The sequence below is a fragment of the Neolamprologus multifasciatus genome, chromosome 14 (assembly GCF_963576455.1).
Source record: "Neolamprologus multifasciatus chromosome 14, fNeoMul1.2, whole genome shotgun sequence".
NCBI lineage: Eukaryota > Metazoa > Chordata > Actinopteri > Cichliformes > Cichlidae > Neolamprologus > Neolamprologus multifasciatus.
The window spans coordinates 15,788,612-15,804,067 of record NC_140452.1 but is presented as its reverse complement, the minus strand read 5'-3'; the positions used below and the strand labels follow the sequence as shown (position 1 = coordinate 15,804,067).

General features: G+C 39.6%; 1 protein-coding gene across 3 annotated transcripts in view; it reads right to left on the bottom strand.

Moving 5' to 3' along the window:
* Positions 1-15,324, bottom strand: part of tyw1 (tRNA-yW synthesizing protein 1 homolog (S. cerevisiae)) — a 66,002-nt gene extending 50,678 nt beyond the window's left edge. The window contains exons 1-9 of one of the 3 annotated variants that reach the window (XM_085130940.1): positions 15,088-15,324; positions 14,699-14,814; positions 14,540-14,565; positions 14,398-14,509; positions 13,709-13,810; positions 11,003-11,197; positions 10,559-10,837; positions 8,279-8,395; positions 533-665 (exon numbers count right to left, since the gene is read on the bottom strand). In XM_085130940.1, coding sequence (XP_084987066.1) covers positions 533-665; positions 8,279-8,395; positions 10,559-10,837; positions 11,003-11,197; positions 13,709-13,810; positions 14,398-14,509; positions 14,540-14,565; positions 14,699-14,814; positions 15,088-15,151 — 1,144 coding nt within the window. In that variant the 5' untranslated portion in view covers positions 15,152-15,324. Of the gene's footprint in view, positions 1-532; positions 666-8,278; positions 8,396-10,558; positions 10,838-11,002; positions 11,198-13,708; positions 13,811-14,397; positions 14,566-14,698; positions 14,815-15,087 lie in introns of all 3 variants that reach the window. The other 2 variants (XM_085130941.1, XM_085130939.1) reach the window with 2 other exon arrangements.
* Between the last annotated feature and the right edge of the window lie 132 nt (positions 15,325-15,456).

The window sequence follows — 15,456 nt, the reverse complement described above, 5'->3', positions numbered from 1 at the left end:
AGCAACTGATTAACCCAAATATACTCCAATGGTTTCAACTAATTTCTTCTTTCTGCATAGTACGCCAGAGCAATAAGCACTGAAAGCCATGAAATACTTCTTTAGCCATATTACATTAAATTGTTGTGCAAATACCTTTTAGTACCACATAAATTTAAAAAAAAAATGGCATAACTAACAATTCATGTTTTAAGTGAAAAAAACTTTGCTGCCCTCTGTAGAAAGATGGAGGTTAAACATATGCTGAGAGCAGCTGGTGCACTCTGTAATGAGATTTCTTTGGTTTACAATGCAAAGCAATGCAGCTACATAACATGCATATATTATTCGCAGTCACAAGTGACACCCACCAGATTTTCCTTTAGAAAGTGATATATAATTTTACAAACACACCTCGAAGAACCATAAAACTACCACTGATTGAGTCAGTAAGCTATCAGTGCTGGTAACTTGGTATTTTTGGTTTCTAATTTGCTTTTGTGACTTCTCTTTTGCTAATCCTCAAATTTTTTTCTGAATCCTCTTTCCTCACCTTGCTTTGTCAGTGCTTCTCTGAGGGCAGGGGTGATCATCTCCCTTCTTTCCCCTTCGTCTTCAATCTTCTGCACTCCGTTTAATTTGGATAGCTTCACCATCTGGCCGTCTCTTTGACTCTCCTCTTTGCTCTGAAGCAGAAACAAAACTTTCAGTCTATTATGGTCTACAGCCATATAAACATTTATATATATTCTAGGTAACAAAAGGAAACAGCTGGAGAGACATTTTGCAACTAATCAGGTTAACCGGCAACAAGTCCATAACATCACCGAGTACAAAAAGAGCATCTTAGCGAGACGGGGTTTCTCAGAAGTAAAGATGGGCACAGGTTCTGCAAAAAGGGGGATCTAGATCTGCAAAGGATGATAATGTTTATTAATATTAAATTGTGAAGACTGAATGCAATGCTGTAGATGAGCCATCATCAAAAGATTCAGAGAAAAAGACATAATTAAATGATGTCTTATTTATAGTATTCGAAAAGGTTTTTCTGTTATGTTCTGTTGTGTGTGTAAAGAACAAAGCAACATAAAAAGTAAAGGCCACATAAATTGAGCATTTTGTTGTAAAGATGATCACGTCAATCCAGCTATGTATATATGCATATATATTTGTTTTGGTTTTGACAAGCAGAATAAATACATTAAGGAATCATTTACACACTTGCAAAAAAAAAACAAAAAAAAACCATTACATATCCAACATTTCCTCTTCAACCTGCCTATTAATTGCATCTATCATTACAATACATATGTATGTGGTCCATATTTAGAAACTGCGAGTGAAAAATACTTTGGCGTCTTTTCATTTTCCCTGCTTTGCGGAAATTAATAAGTTGGGTTTTTTTGCTTTCAAATGACCATCAGCTGATTGAATCAGTTAAAGCCTAAAGATTTAAGAGAGTATTGAGACTTTACCAGTAAATAGGACACCAAATGTAATTTTGGTGTAGATGCAATTACCACAGGCTGCTTAAAAAGATGGACACTGCTGCAGACATCAACTGTTGTCTAAGAAAGTTGACATTTGAAAACATGTCCAGGATCCATTTGGAAAGTATTTTCTGAGATCAAAAGTGATGACCAACTTTTATACAGCTCTCTCTGTATCACAACAGCTTTTTTTTTTTTCTTTTTGCTGCATCACATTTGTTTTAAAGACCAACAGCTTATTTCATGCCAGGATTATAATACTGCAATGCAGAGATTTTGTGTATAATGCTAAATATCTTAGATATATTCTGTGGTCAAATACAACAGAAGATTAATTAAATCCTGCAAGAAACCTTTGCCTGGGGACAGAGAAACAGGTGTTACTTTTCAGAAAGACGTGATGGATGACCAGCCTTTAACATTAACCATGGTAAATGACAGCTTCACCCAATTACTGCACCTTTGCCACTTCTTCAGTTTGTCTATAGGGATCTATATGTCACCCTGTCAGCACACCAGGGCCCTTTAGGTGCTAATACAGTGTCAGCAAATGCTGATAAATGTTCAACACACTTGTATTCTTCAAGAATGTAGATAGTTCACCGATTCCTTTGTAGCTCACCGTATGGTACTAACCCCCGTAGAACTGTGTGAAAAATACTTGTTTCGAGGAGAGTTAACATTGCACAAACCGTTACTGCAAATCAATGAGATTCTTATAGAGTCCATTTTAATCTTTCCTCTCTTATCTCTGGAGTCAGTAGTCTTGAGAACATTTGTACCCCCTCTTACTTGCAAATTTGCAAAAACTTTGATCCTGCAGTTGCAGATTTCTTGGTTAAATGGCTCCAAATAAATTAAAATATTGCGCTATACCCAGTGGAAATTAAAGTCCAGTACTCACTCCCCTTTTAACCCATATATTTGCTTCTTGCAAGTGTAAAAGGAAAGATTATGCTCTTTAAATGCTAAATGTTTTACTCATTTACACCAGTTTGTCTCTAAATATGTCTGTCTGCTGCTTGGTGCTGAGCAGATAGAATACAGTGGGCTTCCACGGGATATAGCTAATTACTGCAGGCAAGTTTTCACCTCATGGACTCATAGTAAAACATCATTTGCATCAGGGCTAGAAATTATTGGTCAACTGCTATTTCCAATGTGGATTGTTACATGTGCTTCAGTGCACCAGCTTTTCTTTCTCAGTCATCCTGAGTAACCTGCTATCCAATTTATCTCCAGTGCTGACTGGCAGCAGAAGGCTCACCTGCACTCATATGAGGCCTGAGAGTGGTTGTCAAGCTGATTCCTTCTCACTCTCCCTCACCTCCATCAGCACTTGCACTATTCCTCACATTTATTATAGGCTGAGTTGGGAATACCGGCATTCCAGATTTCAGGTTTGGTTTTTGTAGTCTAGTTTACTAACAGTCTAGTTTGGGGAGAAGCCTAGATATGACAGTCTATTGTGTCTGATTCATGATCTTCTTTCTCTTTTGTTTGGTGTTGTTGGTGCTCCCATTTCCCTTATTCGGGTCCGTTCATTGGAAGTAATTATATTCCAGTATTAAAAGCTTGTGAAACTATGTTTTGAGCATCTTTGGGCAATAGATTTAGAAATTGTAACATATTACCATCCAACCCTCTTCAAGGCCTCGGTAGCTCCCAGCATGCACGTCCATGCCTTGGTGCTTCCCAGCCAAGTAGCTACCCCAGTATGTAACAGTAACACAGATTAACTGTTAAACTTAGAGCCTGTGAGAATTTTGCTTCTGTTCTTTCTTTTAACATAGTTGCAATTAATGTCTTTGGGTGTGGATAAGAAATTATGAGGTCTGTTCTTTGTGAAACTCTTCAGTAAGTTTCTTGTTGCAAGCCTAGAAAATATTTTAATAACTATCTGATCAACTGAAAAAGAAACAAGACAAAGTCAACTTTTCCACAGTCTGTGAGCAATTGGTTAAATGATAATTGCCTCAATATTAATTCTGAATATAATTTTTGCCAGAATTGAGCAGCTGCTAATCCGCTTTAGTCTCCTAAAGCCTTTGTTAAAAAACAGAGAGCAAGCTTCTCTCTAAATATACTGCCAATTTTATTTGTGAACCTATGCTTCAGGTGTTCACAGTCATCTGTATAAAATGGCACTCTTTCAACTTAAAACTGGAAGAATGCAAGCGCTTGTAGCTATCTAGTAGCACTATTTGCTCTGTGCATTTCCTCAACAATCATAGCCCCAAATACAGAGGAGGTTTCTCACACCTGACAGCAGCCGTGGTCCCCTAGAGCTCGGTTTTGATAGTAGATGCTGTGAACAAGGAAGCCACGCTGCTTTGTCAGAATACTGTCACATTTCTTTCTTAGATGGAAAAAAGATGGTGCTTGATGATATTTTTACGCGTCATTTATATCACTGCAAAATGTGTAGGTTGCATGTTTTACTCTGAGTGACTTAAAGCGATGATCTATTCTATTATAGGTGACTTTAAGCTATGATCTATTCCAGTAATAAAGACAGGAGTACAAAAACAACCATACACTGTAAATCAGGGCGAGCAACAGCCATCCAGTGGTTCAATCATCGTGTGAATGGGCCTCAAGTCAATCTTAAAGTTCACCAAAAATCTAAACTGGGAGTGGAAACATGTACAGCCTACAATTTAACACTCAAGATTGGATAAGACTAGTTTGCCACTCAGCCGGCCCAAATGTCCACCTTCACTTAATGCATCTGTGACTCGTACAGTTCTGATAGCATACACAGCACGTAGCCAACGGTGAAACAATCTGTCCCTACGTTGTTTTCATGCAGCCTTGAAAATTTATCTGGCCCTAGTCTCTGGATCCCACTGATTGGCTTTCAGCCTTGACACCCAGTCATGCTTGGGCCAATCTGGGCTAACAGAAATGGGACATCTCACAGCATCGTGTTGTGCACGGGAACCATGACACAACATGGTGCTGCTGCAGATGAATGATGCAACAATAATACACTGATTGAGTAGCACATGTGAATAAGGGAAAAACATAAAAGTACAGGAGGCAAAAAAAAAACCAAAACCATGAACAAGTAGAAAATAAGAAAGACAAAAACTCAAAGCTGGCAAAATGAATTCAATATTTTAAAGCTTGACCTTATTATCCAAATATTTTAATATATGTGAATAAGAGAAGCTATTTGTTACCAGTGCTTGCTCCGGCTCCAAAACAGGATTGCACACCAAGAAAATTAGTCTGTAAGTGCACTACTCTCTATACTGTAAAACAATAAAATAACAGTATTCGCCATTATTTTGTGCTTATAACAAGTGTAGTCATATTGTAACAGATATGTTGATGGAACAGCATAAATTCTAAATTTCAAATATTTCTTTTTTTCTACATTTCTGTTTCTAAAAAAGTTAGGAGACGTTAAAACTTAACAAAAAAAAAGTGATGATTTGCAAAAAATAAAAAATAAAAATTGAAATAAATAATAATAATAATAATAATAATAATAATGATAAAAATAAAAATAAAAAAGGCCTGCCGATGTATCAAAACTCCCCTGCACCCCTAAGAGCTCAAAATTGTTGTTTTCAGTATGTAACCTGCCTGAGGACTTTTAACTAGGGTGCATTTTGCACACAGGAGGTTTAATAAAGCCAGTCCAGAATCTGAACATGTTAATTTGTGCCAATCAATGTTTCTGGAAATATAGAATATACCTTAGTAGTAGTTATACTGGCATCTTATGTGTGCTTTTTTCCTTTGGCTAGTGAGCTGAAAACATAAAAACGGAGCCAAAATTGCTGCGTGCCAGCTCAGGTTAATGATGCGTTTTACACTAACTCCTAACTGGCAACAGTCCCACAACGTAAAATCGACCACTCTGACAGAAATGGAAGACTCTTATGACAAAGTTTAGATGCCAATACTATAAACAATTGTACAAAATCGATTTCGGACAACAATGCAAAATGAATTTTGCAGGCACTTGCTAGAATAAAAATGGAACTACAGCCAAAGACTGATATAGATTAAGGCCACAGCCAATCACAGCCTGTCCATCACTGAAGGAAAAAACAAAAACATGTATTCATGAACTGTTTAGCAGTGATCAAGTCATCCTGATTCCATCTGGGATACAAGCCACATGGACACCAGCACAGACAAATCCTTCCAGTTTCAGTTTTTATCAGTCAATAAATGCAAACTTATATTTACTCTTACTGAACACTCAAAGCTCATGTCACACTACAAGCCAAACTTACCAATTCACACAGTGTTTTATTAGTTTCAAGAAATATTTGGTGTCTTTAAACACCTTTTACCTCCCAGTTTGATTACTCACACTATATTCAGCTTGGCTAAATACCTGCTGTCTCTTGACAATATTAATGCTCAAACTAATTACATCTTACACTGCTCGCTCTGTGTGAACAAATTATGCAAAAGCAACATAAATTTGTTACTGCAGGAATCCAAGTCATCTCTGGCATCCACGTGTGATGGCACAAGTCATCCCAGAGCAGTTACAATTAAATCTTACATGACAGGTTAGGAATAAAGATGACTGCCTTGGGTATCATAAACAAATAGTCTATGGGTATATCTTTGGGGAAAAGGACAACAGCAGCTTGATCATAAAAATTACATGAAAACACCTCATGAATTAAAAAAGAAAAAAAAAAAGAAGTCTGACTCTTCTTACTGTGGAGGGCATAACTGGAGAGTACTGATCAACCCAGGCTCCTCAAGTCTCTTTAACTTCCCAGCTGTGCTGTATAAACACATTTGTGCTGTCCTTACAATGTAGCCTGTCCTAACCTCCAAGAGCGTCTACACTGTAATATTTCTGTCACACAGGAAGAGATGAGCCTGGGAGAGCATGGACAGCACGAAGCATTTTGCATTCAGTGCATTAAGTCTCCTATGAACCGCAGTCAAATTAAGCATAATATTCAGTAACCTAAAGGAGCACATACAGTGAAAATAATAATTTCACATCTATCAAAACACAACAGAATAAAATACTTGTGTGCGTCTTCAGGACAGGAGCTGCCTCCACACTAAAAGTTTTCTGGATGTGAAGTCGACCAAGGCAGAAGTTTGTGTTTTGACTGTGACAACATTAGTAAATAATTCTGTGAATGTCTTTTTATGATGTAACATTTCCGGTGAAAGAGGCTTAAAGTAGAGTGTGATCACTTCAAAATGTCAAATACTATAAAGTAACAGTAAATGCATGGCACAGTAGTGCCGTGGTTAGCACCACGTATTAGAGCAAGAATGTTCAAGTTACCAATTAGTCGTCTGCCGCTATACCCAGGATGGAGGACCGATTTGCACATCAGGACTGCTACAGATCTTTACGACACCTTAAACACACAACTCTGCTGTTAAAGCGATGAATGCATATTGTCTGCAAGTGACAGTCTATGGCTGTCTGTGTTTCTGTGTTAGCCCTGTGACGGATTGCTGATTTGTCCATCGTTTACCTCAATTCTGTCCCAGTCCCCCTGTGACCCCTCACTTCAATTAATAAAATGGATGTATAGAAATGATACAGTCACAACAACTATCATTATCAATTTAAAATAATAATAATAATAATGATACTTTCAGTTGCTCCCTTTTTGACAAAGAGCTGCCACATCGAGTTGCCAAATCATGTTGGATTTGATTTGGCAATTTCTTATTTGGAGTTTTTACACTGGATGCCCTTCCTGATGTAACCCCAAAGGACTTTGGTGTAGTGTGAATGGGCACAAGCGGTGAAACTGAAATTATAGTTAAAAGTTCAAAATCTATGCACTCATTCACATTTTCTAAAGTGGGCCGGACTGGAGTTGGTGTCATGTTGATTCTGGGCCCCGGGCCTTATGTTTGACACCCCTGCACTACACTATGGAAAATTCCTGTACTGATACTAATGTATCTTGCGTTGTTGTTGCGTATTATGAATTTCATCTTTATCTGCCAACAAGCAGACTGAAGTCCAAAAAGGCTAATTTCTGCAGTGCATCAGTGCTTCCTGAACGGAGTACAGAGGTTTTGAGGTAAAGCATACTAACAAAAATGTCACGATGTACATAAAAAAAAGTAAGAGATTTATATCATTTGGCATTGTTCATGATTAAAATCAATAAAAATGAAAATCTGCAATTGAATGAAGTAATTTCTCTTTTCTTGAATTTCCAATTTATTCCATTTTTTTGAATGAAACTAATGAGCAGCTTACACTAATCTGCTACATTCAAAGAGGCACATTACAGGGTACTCGTCTGTCCACCTTATATAAGCTGTCATAAGATATTTATAGGACAGCCTATAACAGCAGAGTGATAATGTCTCTTCTTTTTCAATTTTTTCTTGAGTCACTCATCTCTCGCAAGTCTGTGGAGTGGGCGTCCTAACTATTACGCAAGCCTCCACTCCTCGTCTGTCGGGGTCTGGTGTCTATCAAACCATCTGCCATTTCTCCTTTAATGATACCACTCTTATCTCTTTACTGAACGCACTTACACTGGATGAAGGTGGTGGGAGCTTAATGCCACAGTGATGCCTGCTTGCAGACCTTGAAATGGAAATGCTGAAAATAGAGCTGCTGGATGATGACATTGGAGTGACAGTTTAAAATAACTCAAGAATCACAAAAGTGCAGGTTTATGAGGAGAATTGCTAAGTACTGTATACACAACTCATATTTACAAGTACAAATACTAATCTCTGCTTAGTTCTAAGGGTTTCTGCTGTCAATGTGTGAAATAACACGAGCATATGTATTGCAAAAAGTGGTGCTAACATGTTGGCGGAGGAAGCCTGACCTTTGCTTTCTTAATGCTGTTCATAATATTTCCCAGATCCTCCACGTCGAGCACCATTTTTTCCTCATCTGGCAGACTGGACTCATCTTCATCACTGCTGGATTCCACTAGATCATCCTGGGGAAAAAAACGAAAGAAGAAATAACGAAGCACAAAAAGTGGTTAAAAAACAAGGTCAAAATGGAAAGTCTGGGACACGGTGATAAAGATGAATGGCATGTAGTAAAGAAAGGCTCACATATGGTCCAATCCATAACAAATTAAAAAAAAAGAAGAAGTTGTGATTGAGTGAGTGTGCTGATGTGGAACACATTTATTGAACATCGTTATGTCCTCCTGGGCTGCCTGATTAAATAAGAAAACTATGTACGCGTTTATGGCATTTCAGCAGATTTATCACGACACATGGCCGACATGTGCAGCAGGAGAATAAAATGCATGAGTGGTACAGCGGGTACATAAATCACCACGATGGTCCCCTCGCCACAGTTCTCAGCTCCTCTCGGTTCCGGCTGAATGTCACCTCTGCTGAGTGTTGCAGACAGAGGGGAGGAAGTCTCAGCTAGAGTTGGCTCTGAGGTCCCCGCTACCATGACAACTGATCATCTGTGTGTGCTGTGATGCATATGAAGGCTGTGTGCGCATGTGTGTACATAAAATGTCTTTTTGTACTTGTGAAATGTGTAATTTTAGAGAGCGGTGGGGGGAAAAAAAGTGCTATTTTCATATTTTCACATGATAGACTGGTGTTAAGTGAAATACAACAATTTTTATCCAGAACATTTAATAACGCCACGCTGCACCTGAAAGTGCACATCGCTGCTACTAAATAAGGACCTAATAAGCCAAGTATAATACTCCTGAGAAGGCCTCTGATCTGATTTTAATCACATTGTTTAAGGAGTGCAACATGAAGCCATTAGCCTGGCCAGTCTGTTTCAGACTCCTGCTTGGAGTTCTAAAGCGCCCGTGGAAAGTCATATTACATTATCCTAACCCAAAGGACAATTCTCCAACTAGATGTACGCTGGATGCTTTCTCTATCTTTCTTTCTCCAGTTCTCTTTACTTGCTTCATTTATATTTAGAGTCAGTGGAACAAGCCTGGAGTCAAATAGTGAGGAAATAATATTACAACGTGTGGTATCATATCCACAAAGCTGTTCTGATGATAGTTAACATTTTTATGTGGGTGTTTTTACTTTTATTTGTAGGCTGTCTATAAAAGATGACAGAGGCACCCTGATGTCACCCATTAATTTGTGAACTCTTTTTTTTAAAGCATTTTGGGCGTCCATCACAGCCTTTTGGAGAGAGAGAGAGAGATCAATATCACTGAGACATGGAGGACAGTTGTGCCGCATGTACAGCAGTGGCTTATAAATCACATGCTAGGCCCACCTGAAAGCTTACCCTGGATTTATCCCCATTTCTTACTCTAAATGTAAACAGAATGATTTTCATGAAGTATTCAATAAGATGTGAATCACCTCTTGCTGGCCTTTAGAAACCACTTGGACATTTTTAAAAGCAGAACCCATGGCTATATTTTATATTCTGACTATAGTTTATAATCTCAGTCAGAAGCCAGAGAAATCAGCATCTCAGAAGCTTGCTTTCACTATTACATAAAAATAGAGACACGCTACCAAAACTTGGACAACTGGTGTGGACCAATAAATATTTTTTCTGTCTGTCACACAGCAGGTAGATGTTTGCTGAAAAATGTAAGAACAGCTGAATGAATGTTCAGAAACTAAATGGCTTATCAGCTAGTCATTTTAAGCACAAGGCCGGCCTTCACCCACAAAAGAACAGATTTGGTGATAATTAACATCGAGTATTCACAGCTTTGCCCATCAGCAGGGGCAAAGGGGGCGTTTGAACTACTGTTATAGATAATAATATTAAGATATACTATCTTAAAACAATTGCTCGGAGAAAATGACAGAAGCAAGAGGATGTCTCTTTTTCTCTGTCTGGGTGCTGGTTCCCTTCAAAAGTACAGGAAGAGACGTCCAATGGCAATTAAACACAGCTCCTAGAAAAGTTGCTAAACCTTGATACAAAGTTTCCAAGTTGGCAATAATGAAGTGAACTGATGCGTGATAATGACAGCTGGAAGTGAGAGGTGTGTCAGGCTGCCAAGCTGAGACAGTACAGGCTTAAACATATTTAAAAGCAAATATCTGGATCCCAAAAATGTGAATAATTGAATATTTTGATCAAGACTTTAATAAAAACCCACCATTAAAAAAAACAACAACTTTCCTGCCCTTACCTCAGAGCTGTTATTCTGTGGAGAGGCCTTCTTCTCTTCTTCCTGTCGCTCCTTCCTCTTGTTCTTACAGGAGCCCTCAGTCTTACACTTCCCACTGCAGCTCTTTTTCTCGCCCTTTGCCAGAGTCTTTAAGCGGTTCAGGAACTTGACCTTCCAGGTCAGGAAGTCTGCCTGGATGCTGCCATTAAGACTCTTCACCACATTACAGTCGCCTTCTCCCCTGGTCATGATTCGTCTGCCACTCAGCATCCACAGCCACTTGTCCACATTTTTACACACCTGTAAGAAAAAAGCAGGTTGAATTCTTAGTAATTACTGAAAGCACTGAAGTGATTCAGGCTTAATAAACTGCTGAGCTACAGCCTTGAAGCTTTAGACATCCTCTGAATAGCTGACTATTATCAACCAGTGTCATTCTTCTCATTTTGTGAAAACCTTTCATACCGTGTTGTAATGGCCAACGTAGACAGAGTTTCCAAGGCCAAACACTGCATATCTGAGTCCTTTCAAGTAGGTCTTCCCATATCTGAAGTCAGTGGATGCCTCTTCGAGCCACTTGCAGAACCACTCAGCATTTTCTGTGGGCTGTCCATCAGTGTAAGTTGCCACAAGAAACACGCACACCGACTTACTGATGCACTAACGGGAGAGGTAAACACAGCATATAGGAAAGAGTTAAACAGGAGGGGAAAAGCTTAGTGTTTCTTCATTCAAGACTTTTTTTTTGTCCAAATATGGAAACACTTGTCTCTGGGACTCAGTAAGCTAACTAGGGACAAAATGCAATGAGAGGTTGATACACTAACACTGGACACTAACTGGATGTACTGCTGACACATAATTATGTACCAGGTAGTCCTAATTAATTAAGCAATTACTAACACCCTACTCTCGCCTGTGGCTACAAACTAAGCAGCAGCAGATGCAATAAAGAAGCCAGTTGAAGTGGTATAGGCATTCCTAGGTGTTTTCAGCATGTCCAAATGGAAGCAAACCCCAGGGCAGAACACCGTGAAGATGTTATTTTTCCCGGCTGTCTTGTGAATGTATCTGCATCTGGTGGAAGGGAAGTGCCAGAGAGAGAAGGAAGTCTGAGCAACTCTGGTTAGACTGCTGCTGGAGAAGCAGTGGAAAATGGATGGTGGATGTTTTTTGTTACTGAACCAACAGTAGCTCACATCCACAAATAATGCAGTCATCTATTTTCTTCCGTTTACGTAATTCAGGGTCAAAGTTGGGGAGGAATCTATAAACAAGAGGCAGAGTACACCTTGGACAGGTAGATGGAAGCTGGAGTATCCAAAAAGGTTCATGGTACTCCAGGCACTCCGGCTTCCTCCCATCTCTCCAGGATGTACCCCGCTTCTCGCCCTATGACAGAAGGGACCGGCACAACCATAATTGTGTTATCTGGTGATGTGGTGCTGATTATATATAAATCATAAGCTAGCAAATTTAAACTGAAGTAAAGTGCTTCATATGCAGTTTCGGCATTTTAGGCATTATATTATTACATTATTTTGTAATGATTGTGAAAGCATATGTTTGAAATGTTTGAAATAAGATGAACTGAACTGAAACAGGGCCAAATGTGCCAAACAAAAGGTTCCTTCCTCTGATGCCTGACCAGTAAATCAGTCGCACTGAAGGAGAGATGTCTGCAGACACTTTTCATGTAGAGCTTTTCTGTCACTGAAAACTGTATCACTGTCCCTTTGAATGGTAAATGGTAAATGGTAAATGGCCTGTATTTGTATAGCGCTTTTACTAGTCCCGCCTAGGGACCCCAAAGCGCTTTTACACGTCCAGTCATCCACCCATTCACTCTCACATTCACACACTGGTGGAGGCAAGCTACAGTTGTAGCCACAGCTGCCCTGGGGCAGACTGACAGAAGCGAGGCTGCCATATCGCGCCATCGGCCCTTCTGGCCAACACCAGTAGGCGGTAGGTGAAGTGTCTTGCCCAAGGACACAACGACCGAGACTGTCCGAGCCGGGGCTCGAACCGGCAACCTTCCGATTACAAGGCGAACTCCCAACTCTTGAGCCACGATCGCCCCTGAATAAATAGTTATTTTCCTTTTTCTGCTGTCAACCAGCCAACCAATTTCCTATTCATCTCGAAATGCAGCACAGAGGGACTGTGCTCACAAAAATAAAAAGACTGATGAAAACAATCCATCTTGCTGCAGATGAGCAGGATTAGTGTAACATGTTTGCTCTCTGCACCGGCCGTTTGAAGGCTCAAGCAGAAATGAAGCTTAAGCTGAGCTGGCAGTAATAGAACTTGAGGCTTATCACGCCAGTGTTTGCTGTCAAGCTTTGAAAATAAGAGTGACAATTTTTATTTTCCTTTGATTAATTCTGTTCTAATCAGGTCTTCCCTGGAAGTACACACAGGCAGGTCTTATGAGCTCACAGTTACGTTTTAGAGATTTAATTAGCACCCAACAGCTGCTTCTGAGCATCCTGTAAACAGCATTTAATTGCTAACAGAATGCACATCTGACAGCTGCATTAATCTTTCATTTATTGCCTATGATGCCACAGGTAGGGGTGATAAAGAGAAGTTTGCCAGGTCTCCTTAGAGGATCTGTGGAACCAGCTCCCAGTTAAGTTTGGGGTGTAGACACCATCTTACTTTACAGATTAGTCTTAAACTTTCCTTTTAGATAAACTATTAGACAAGTATTACTAGATACTAAATAGTAGAATTAAATATTTGGGTTGGCCCATATGCCCTTGAACCACCCTCAGTTATGCTGCTAGTGGCTCTGGACCTCTTGTGTTTTGTTGTGCAACTAGCCTCTGGTCACTTTCCCTCCATATGCACTTACATATCAACACCTTCTCCCTCCAGCGGTGTCTATGGTTCCCAAGATGCACGGTCCCTGTCTGGCTTTACTGGTCCATCAACCAGCCAACTATGTCACTTGTGTGTTGTTTGTCACCTCTGTGCTAACCTTCTCTGTCTATACTTTCCCCTTACTCACCAACAGGACTTGGCAGACACCTAGCATCCCCCTGAGACTGTGAAAGGGTCCACAAAGTGTTTGCTCACAGGGTGAATCAGTACAGGGTCTCTACCTTACGGTATAAAGCAGTCTAATATGAAACTGAAAAGCATATTCTGCTTTGGTTGGCTTACCTCATCAGCAAGCTGATCATCTGGATCGTAGTCCTTCATGTCAATCACCTCGGCTGGTAAACCCAAAGACTTCACCTCCTCTGACAGCTCATTCGCAAAGCCCTGAACATATGGAGAGTCTCAGATGGTGCTTTTAAGATGTCAGTAAAGACTAAATTACCACATGCTGAGTACTTTTCAAAAATACTATCGATTTAAATTTGAGTTGCGTTTAATGTGCTGGATTACATGTGTGTAAGATTTAGTGCTCAGAGTTTTTGACTCAGGAACTGATTGATGAAATTTAGCTTAGCATTGCTGTATGCAACAAAAAGCTTTACTGGTGCTACTAATGCATTAAAATGCAGTAACTTTACCACGCTAGAGTAAAAATATGCACAAGGGTAATGAATTGTTATTGCAGACTGTGAAAGTTACACATGAGCCTTGATACAGAAACTGTTAATCAGTGTAGTGATTCAGGTTGTCAATGATCTGTAGAGTAATTATAATTACTAGTATTACTATTTTGTTTTATTTTTAAAAGGGTAAAGGGGTTTGCATGCTTTGCTTATGCCAGTGGCACGCTGTGACAAAAGAGACAGGCTGGAAAACCAACAGGAGGTTTCTGATCAGTCGATTTCTCTGTGTGTCATATTTTCTCTGCTCTCATCTGGTCACTTTAGATTTGCAGGAAACAACTTTTGTACCTTTGCAGTCCCGGTTTGTGAGCCATAGAAGATTTTGACTCCTGACACATGAACCTCCTTGGTCTCTCTGTCGTTCTTCTTTGCAGCTTTGTCAACTTTGTCGTTCTTCTCTGCAGCTTTGTCAACTTTGTCGTTCTTCTCTTTGCTGGCATCTTTAGAAACGTTTTTCTGAAAGCAGATCAGTGCAGAGATAAATGGAGCCGTTTCCGGTCAAGACAGCGAGACCTTAAGAAGCACTGCAGACCGTTTAGAGACTAAAACACATACACAAATTAGAGTAAGGTATGAGTAAGTGCCTCACCTTCTTCAGTAAGAACCAGAGCCCAAAAACAAGCGCAGCAGCTGAGTACAGGTACAGCCTGCTGTGCCATAACCACATGAAATAGCTCTCAGTGGGACTGCGGGCATCCTGAGAGACTGGAGGGAGAAAACACAGACAAAACACAAACTCCTAAGATCCTGAACTGCTTTGATGAAGAAAACAGCCACATCATATATGTTTCTGCCAAACCACAGCTGACCACATGCAACAACAAAACAGAATTAAATCCCAACCTGAAGCTACCTGCGAAAAATAAAAGTCGGGGGACTGGCGAGCAACGCATGCTAGCTAGTAATGCTACCCTCCTGTAGCCAAAACACAGCTTGAAGAGAGTTTTCAGTTGCTTTAAATATTTAAAATAAACTCACCTTTTGAATCCAAGGCAGACACGCTGGAGGTCAAAAGTAATATAAATACGATAAAAGTTGGCATTGCTGCAAGTAACTACTTTAAAGCACACAGTCTTCAGCACCTGAAGCTCTGCGCAACCATATTCTTTGCCGATATGAATGCTGGGAAGTTGAGTTCGGATCGTCCAACGGCTTGAGTTTGTTTGCTTATAGACATTCAGACTTTTTAAAAAGCAGCTGAAGTTAAATTAAACGATGAAATTAATCTTCTTGTATTTAATTTTGAATATTTTACTCATTCACACCTATACTTATAGGTCTCGGTATGCTTTATTTTGAAAGTCTATAGAGGAAGTGGTTCTATTACACTGTGTCTATTTTGATTTT